The sequence below is a fragment of the Labeo rohita genome, unplaced genomic scaffold (genome assembly GCF_022985175.1).
Source record: "Labeo rohita strain BAU-BD-2019 unplaced genomic scaffold, IGBB_LRoh.1.0 scaffold_1882, whole genome shotgun sequence".
In the NCBI taxonomy this organism is placed as follows: Eukaryota; Metazoa; Chordata; class Actinopteri; order Cypriniformes; family Cyprinidae; genus Labeo; species Labeo rohita.
The window spans coordinates 4,859-12,922 of NW_026128091.1; the positions used below are offsets into that span (position 1 = coordinate 4,859).

The 8,064-nt window shown below is 35.3% G+C and overlaps 1 protein-coding gene across 1 annotated transcript; it reads left to right on the plus strand.

Annotated features, from left to right (window-relative positions):
- Positions 1-2,128: 2,128 nt before the first annotated feature.
- LOC127159056 (SLAM family member 9-like) lies at positions 2,129-6,068 on the plus strand. The gene is made up of 5 exons (XM_051101998.1): positions 2,129-2,311; positions 2,708-2,762; positions 5,078-5,392; positions 5,489-5,782; positions 5,890-6,068. Exons 1-5 carry the CDS (start codon positions 2,129-2,131, stop codon positions 6,054-6,056), a joined length of 1,014 nt encoding a protein of 337 aa, XP_050957955.1. The 3' UTR covers positions 6,057-6,068.
- The last annotated feature ends 1,996 nt before the right edge of the window (positions 6,069-8,064 follow it).

The following is an 8,064-nucleotide window of genomic DNA, read 5'->3' on the forward strand; positions in this document are numbered from 1 at the left end:
GTTCTAGGAAAAGGCAGACTGTGTGAGCTGTATAGAAAATGAACAACTAGCTATGAATTTGCACATTCACTTATACTGTATTATATATTGTCTAAAGTGTTTCAACTGATACTTAATGATGAGTAGTTTAACATGAACTGTATCGCTGATATGAGGATGCTGATCTTCTACAGAGAAAAGTTGTTGGTGAGTCTTACTGAGTTTCCATCCTTGGATATTTCACTTAACTAAATGTTTAATCAGGCATTCAAGAGTTATACTGAAGTTGTTTGTTTGGTACTAAGTTTTGAGAAACTGTATATATATTTCACTCTTGTTTGTTCCGATAACCGTTCAAAATAGTCTATAGGCTAAGTATTGTGTTTATTGTTTGTACATTATAACATTTCGCTTTATATATAAATGTAATAATTTTGTGCTTATCTGTATTTAACCTAATCTACAAGTAATGTTAATGTAGACTTACATGGTAGTCCAAATATGATTTTATAATTTGATGTTATATAGACCTACCTCATTACCCTCCACTGGATGTATAACATTTTGGTAGTGCCTATCATACTTCTGTGGATATTTTGGTGAAAGTAACTCAAAAGTAACTAAAACATAGTGTAATGCATTACAATTCAGGTACAGTAATATTGTAATGTAACTAATTACTTTTAAAAGACAGTAACTAGTAATATATAACGTATTACATTTTGGAAGTAATTGCCTAACACTGATGTTAACAAATATAGCACAAGCACATCATCGCTCTAAGCATTAATTTTACCCGATAGGGTGTGCTATTACAACAGCAACCGCAGCCAACGTCACATGTTGTCATCTCGAAATTACGGTAATTATTATTCGGCATGATTGGAGCACAACACTGTGACTTTACTGAGAGCTACGTTCACAGGAAAACCAACGAATGGCATTAATTTTTATGTAATATGTATGTAAAATTCATAATTTTCTATTAAACGCAGTCAGTCTCCTAGGATTTTCTGAATTATATCATGTCAATATGGGCCATTTTACAGGTTAAACCAAGTCTGAACTACAACTGTTACCCTAGTGGAAACCAAATTCTTCTTTTTTTTTTTTTTTTTGCACAGTAAGTGGAAATTTTACATGGTCAGCTGAAAGTTTGCAAACAATTTTCATTATATTGATACAATATTATTTGTATTATTAATGTACTATTTTACAAAAAAAATAAAAAATAAAAAAATAAGATAAAATCATTCAGGACCCCTACTGACCAAAGAAAAAAAGAAGTAGTGAAAGCATCAAGGGAGAACATCTTTCAGCAGGATGCAGCTAAAGCCATAGTTCATTCGTACTGAAAATTCTGTCATCATTTACTTACACTCAAGTGCGTCCAAACCTGTATGAGTTTCTTTCTTATGTTGAACATAAAGTAAAGGGGGAAGGGGGATTTACGTTCTGGATAGGTTTGGGAAGATCCACCGAGCCAGGAATAGTGAACGAAAATTGTTCTGGTAAGTGATTTTGTGCCTCTCTGTGATGGCACGTGACATCGCTCACCTACCAACCTAAGACATCTGAAGGGGATGTAGACTTGTAAGATTGAGTAAAGGTAGGAGGGTGCAGAGCTGGCCCGGACTGTCAAAAAGCAAGCATGAACTTGATGCAAGCTAAAACAAGTAGCCAATGCAGAGAGATAAAGAGAAGTCCAATTGAAGTGAAGACCAATCAGTGCACGTTCTACTTCTCACAGAACAGACTGTGAAAGCAGACCGTTTCAGATCAAATATTTAAGATGAACCATGTTTTTTTTGTTTTTTTACTTACTTTAACAGATGAGAAAATTTGATATGTATAAAGCTGTGTATAACACCTTAAATAATCTAGTTTTTATGTAAACTGCCTAAAAATAATGTTGTCTAGTCAAAAAAAGCTACAAGTATGTATAACTGCAGATCTCCAAAATGGGGCGTGAACTCCAAAAGTGGGCAGAACCACCAAAATGGGCCGGGGTCTCATCACGCAAAAACTTTCACCATTGGCTCTGGTTTCAGCCAATTGCTATTTACTTACATTTCAAAATAAAATGGTATAAATTAAACATTGTTTCTAGTTTATATAAAACTAAATAAAATATGCTATATAAATAAATATGCTCAGTGATAACAGAGCCCAAAGCTCGTGGTCAGTGGTGTTTGGACTGGAGTTTGAACCTCTGCTTAATAATGGGAATCACCCGCAAGCTCTCACGCGAGCCGTCCCAGTGCAGCGCAGGGGAAAGGTTTTACCCTATGGCTTTGTTTTAAGCAACGGGGGCATAAACTACATTCATAGGGTAGGAAGGGATGTAACTAAAGGTCCCATTGTCTGGTGAGGTCCGGCTAGGGAGTTACGGAACAGCCTGGGGATCTTATATCGCATCTTCTTAACTGTTCATCCACCACGCTGTTTAGCGCCTATCCCGCCGTGCAGTCAATTTTACTGGTTAAGGTTAGGGTCAGGTGTGTGGTAGTGTGAGATTGTAATAATCCTGGCCTCCTGTGCCCTTCTCATACTAACAGACATGACATAGGTCTAGCCTAGAGAATCATAGGTCATGATGTACTGTTGTTTCCTGAAGGGTGTGATGTTTGATCTTTCACTTCCCTAATTTTACCATATAAATGTTGGAGTCTTTTTTCAATAAAGTGCCTTTGAGTGAATTACACTTTTCTGTGTGTGGTCATCTCAGTGGTCCAGGATCCTGACTCTCTGCTCCATCGCTCAACTAAAAACGAATCTCGGCAGTTAATCAAGTTAGATATTAAATTCTAACAGGTAGGTTCAGTGGTTAGCATTTGTGTAGCATATAGGAAATCAACACTGTGATTAACACAACCAATAAAACATTTAGAATCAGCTGTGTGGTGGAGTTTGCGCTTAAGTGGATTGGGAGGAAAACTGCACTTGCGTCATTTTATTAAACACAAGGGCTCATTAATATTGCCTATGTTGCACACACAGAAGAGACTGAGTTTTCCGGCACTGATAGTCTTTTATTTAGTCACACTCTGCAAAATTAATAAACAACAAGAAATCAGACAGGATATAATTGTGTTTTGACATGACTGGCAGTGTAACTTTTTCATTAATGAATGAAACTTGTTCAATAAACTCACAGTATACAGTTTCCTGATATACACAACATTTAGAAGTGATTACAATGTATTGCATCAAATAAAGACTGTAACTCATTTACAGTGATCAAACTATAATGTTGTGCTAACATACACAAACTGTGTAAAAACATTATTATATTTACTTTGTATAACTCTTCTATAAAACTATAAACTTTCTTATAAAATTATAAATTTTCTTTACCAGCATCATACTACTCATCAAACAATGACAGAATATCACAGGACACAAATGACGTAATCAAATATTACTCAGCTCGCTCTACAAATAATATTGAGCGCATTGTAATCTCTAACGACATCAATTATTCTGTCATGCTGAAACATCTCGCGCGGCCGACTTGGCCGCATTCCAGCCGCGGGTGCGCTGATGCGGTTAATTTTATCAATATAAAACACGCGTGCATCAAACAAACACATGAAATACACAAATAAACATTTGATGAACATAAACTGCGATGCCACATCACTCAGCTTACCTGCAAAATTAATAAACACAACAAGAAATTAGACAGGACTTCATCGTGTTTTGACATGACTGGCAGTGTGACTTCTTCATAAATGAATGAAACTCCCTGCGCCTCACAGTCGCCCCCCTAGCGAGTGATTAAGTAGGCATCATTACACACTATACAAACCTTTAGTTTATGTTAAAGCACCCGTATACTTATTAAATGATAACAAATAATGATCATAAAAATAAAAATAAAAACATTGAGTTTATACCACTACACCTGTATCACCATCAACCCTCCAATATTGAATATTTTGCCCATTTCCACCACTGTTTACCTTTGATAAACAGTTCATAATAAGATAAACACCACTGCTTATCTTTGGGCTTTGGGTCAAACACTGTTTCTCATCATGGTTTATTGTCTCAGTAGAGTAAAGAATCATAAAAGCCAGCAGCAGGACAGGAAGAAACCCTTTACCTATAAAACACCTGCTCTGAACAGCCATTCTTATGCACATGATGCATCAAAACAACATCAACCGCATCTGGTTTCAATTTGAATCAGAAGCAGAACATCAGTAAAACCAGTACTGGGAGATGGCCGACAGTTTTAACTATGTATGCTGTTTTTTCCACCTACTAAATAAATAAATACAACCATTTAAAAAAATCACTAGTGGATCCACTTCAAAATAAAATTGAGTTAATCCAAACCAAACCAAAAAAAAAAAAAAGTATCAAACTTACTTTAAACTTAAAAATAAAATGTTTAATTATTTAAAAAAAATAAAAAATAAAAAAAAACATTAAGAAGTTTATACAAACATTTTATTATACAATATAATACAATATACATACATACATTAAAAAAACAAAAAAAACACGCATCCGGAGCATATACGTCTGCATTAGGAGGGTCAAAATCAGCCGAGGGAGGATTCACAAACCAGAATAACAGGTACAGTACAGTCTTATTAGATCAGACTTTTTACTTAACTTGAAGGAAATGTATCACATGTTTGTTTTGTTCTGTTTGTGCTGGTGTCACCTGACTGGTAAGTTATAACTTTTTGATTTTTGATTGGGATTTTAAATTGAAATTTCCAGTCCTTCTATTGTGGATTGCAAATTTTTCTTGCCCATACAGCAGTAGTCATACACAGCTACAGAAATCATGGAAATTCACTGTCAATTAAGAGAGTCCAAGAGAAGCAAAGTGATAATTTTAACTCTGAAATTACCAGTAAATTTAAAGTAACATTGAAATAAATGTGGAATTTTAAAGTATATCCTATGTATGTTATGCCACTCTCCACATTGCATTTGCTGTGCAGCAGATGTTTAAATACACTACATATCTGCTGCTGTTTTGGATGTTATTCGCTTCATATTTAATACAATCTACAGTTGATTTCAGACTTTATAAACTGAAGGGAACTTCAATAGTTCCATATTAATTTTTAATCAGGTGTGTTTGGTGAGTCAGTGTCAGTGATAGAGGGAGATTCTCTCACTCTACACAGTGAAATTACTGAACGTGAAGACAGCAGGATAGTGTGGACATTCGGCACTGAAACATCTCCAATAGTGAACATCAAAACAAACAACCAAATCTTTTCTATATTTAATGTTCCTAATGGGAGATTCAGAGACAGACTGAAGCTGGACAATCACACTGGATCTCTGACCATCACAAACATTACAACTGAACATGCTGGACTGTATAAACTACAGATAATCGGACCAAGAAAATCATCAAAAAAATTTAACGTTTCTGTCTATGGTGAGTAGAGACATTTGTTGTGTGCTCCATATAACAATTTACACTAAAAATTCAATCGACACATTAAAGTTCCTCTTTATTCTCTCATGTTTTCAGCTTGTCTGCCTGTTACTGTCATCAGCAGTAACTCTTCACAATGTTCACCATCATCATCACAGCAGAATTGTCCATTGTTGTGTTCAGTGGTGAATGTGAGTGATGTGACTCTCTCCTGGTACAAAGGAAACAGTTTATTGTCCAGCATCAGTGTGTCTGATCTCAGCATCAGTCTCTCTCTACCTCTGGAGGTGGAATATCAGGATAAAAACACCTACAGCTGTGTGATCAACAATCCCATCAGCAACAAGACCACAGATCTGAACATCACTGAACTCTGTCACACATGTGCAGGTACAGCAGCACTGATATCAGCGTGTTGAATAACTGACCTGATCTCTGTATTTTGTTGTAGATCATACACATTTATTAATGCTGATGAATCATTTTGTCCATTACAGATCAGGGCCTACCCATATTGTACATATTGCTAATTTCTGCTGCTGGATCTCTATTGATTGTAGCTGCAGTCGGGATCTTCTGCACTTACAAGAAATATAGAAAAACTGATCAAGAAGGCAAGTGTTACGTACTGCTTTTAAATCAGTCAGACACTAGGACAATTTAGGATACAGGAACTAAACCAACAGGAAACAGAGACTAAATGAAACAGAAATAATTAACAAATGTCCACAGAACATAGTTGAATCATTTGCCTGGTGTTTTCATTTGTGGGTCTTGCTTGTTGAGGTTACTGCCCTTTTTAAAATGCAGCATTAAGTATTTGAAGAGTTCAGATGCAAAAGCCTCTAAATCAATCTGATGTTTTTCTTTAAAATAGCATTTTCATCAGGCTCCTATGTATTGGTTTCTATGTAAATACTGGTACTTCTGATTGGGTAGAGGCTGGGTTTTTATGGGTTTTAAGTAAAAGTATTTGATGGACGCATGTGTATTGAGAGCATTCACTCAGTATCATCACCTCATTTTTGACGGAGATGGCCTTTAGAGGGTTTATTTGTTAAAAGTCCACTTCCAGAACAAAAATTGACAGATAATGTACTCACCCCTTTTCATCCAAGATGTTTATGTCTTTCTTTCTTCAATCGTAAAGACATTATGTTCTTTGAGGAACACATTTCTGCATTTTTCTTCATATAATTGACTGATATGGTGCCCTGATTTTGAACTTCCAAAATGCAGTTTAAATGCGGCTTCAAACGTGGTTGTAAATGATCCCAGTCGAGGAAGAAGGGTCTTATCTAGCGAAACAATCGGTTATTTTCATTAAAAATAATACAATTTATATACTTTTAAATGTCAAATGCTCGTCTTGTCTTACTCTGCCGGAACTTTTTTTTTTTTTCCGGTTCATGACAGTTAGAGTATGTCGAAAAACTCCCATCTCATGTTCTCCCTCAACTTCGAAATCATCCTGTATCGCTGTTTTACCTTTTTTGTTGAGGGTGTTTGATCTTCTTTGCATGTTCACTTTGCAAAGACTGGGTCGGTACTTCTGCAGCAATGTAGGATGATTTTGAAATGATTTTTGAAGTTGAGGGAGAATACGATTGGAAGTTTTTGACATACCCCAACTGTCTTGAGTCAGAATACACAGAGTTCAGGGAGAGCAAGACAAGACAAGCGTTTGAGATTAAAAAGTATTTCAATTTTATTTTTTTAATGAAAATAACTGATCATTAACTGAACCCTTCTTCCTCTGCTGGGATCGTTTGAAGCCGCATTTAAACTGTATTTTGGAAGTTCAAAATCGTGGCACCATAGCAGTCCATTATATGGACAAAAATCTTGAAATGTTTAACTCAAAAAACTTAATTTATTTACGGCTGAAGAAAAAAAAAAGAAAAGACATTAACATCTGGGATGACAAGGGGGTGAATACATTATCTGTACATTTTTGTTCTAGAAGTGGACTTCTCCTTTAAATTGTGTGTATTTCTGCTTATATTTGAGCCTTGATGATTTATGGAAACATATCTAGTTAAGATTGGGTTTTGTTGTTTTAATGCATCTGTTATTATTGTTTAAACAGTTCAGATTTGCGAAGAAGAGATTACTTATGTTGAGCCTACATTCCACAAACGAAAAGGACAGTTGGTAAGATTATGTAATCTCTGTGTCAACTTAGCAGTAAGTCAGATTTTGATGTGTGCGCTTGTGTCGTTGTATGTATAATGTATAATCTGTATGTATGTATGTATAATCTGACATCAGATTTTTTATAAAGGTCACAAGATTCAGTGTCAATAAGACTCAAAAGTGGAAGATGGCTAAACTTTGCCGCCAACACAAATAACTTTAAAAACTGCAATAAGAATGTATTTCTACACAATTAATTCATGTCACGTGCAACAAGACTAGAACAAGTCCAAATTTGTCTTTTTGCAAAAATTATATTAAATTGCTACATAATATTAAATTGCAATATTAAAAAGCACATTTCATTTTCTCAGAAATGGATGAACATGATTGTGGCAACATTTTATCACGCTGGTTCTTGTCGTGTCAGTTTCGAAATGAAATGTACAGCAAGTGGCGCTTAAAGGTTAACACTCTAACACGTTTTATAAACACCGTACCACCTACACTACACCCTAACCAACAGCATTAACAAA

Excerpts from the sequence above, each read along its gene's own strand:
- LOC127159056 (XM_051101998.1), top strand. The coding sequence starts at position 2,129 with ATGCTCAGTGATAACAGAGCCCAAAGCTCGTGGTCAGTGGTGTTTGGA. Across the intron at positions 2,763-5,077 it reads ACTAAAAACGAATCTCGGCA|GTGTGTTTGGTGAGTCAGTG; the intron begins GTTAATCAAGTT and ends ATTTTTAATCAG. Across the intron at positions 5,783-5,889 it reads ACTCTGTCACACATGTGCAG|ATCAGGGCCTACCCATATTG; the intron begins GTACAGCAGCAC and ends TGTCCATTACAG.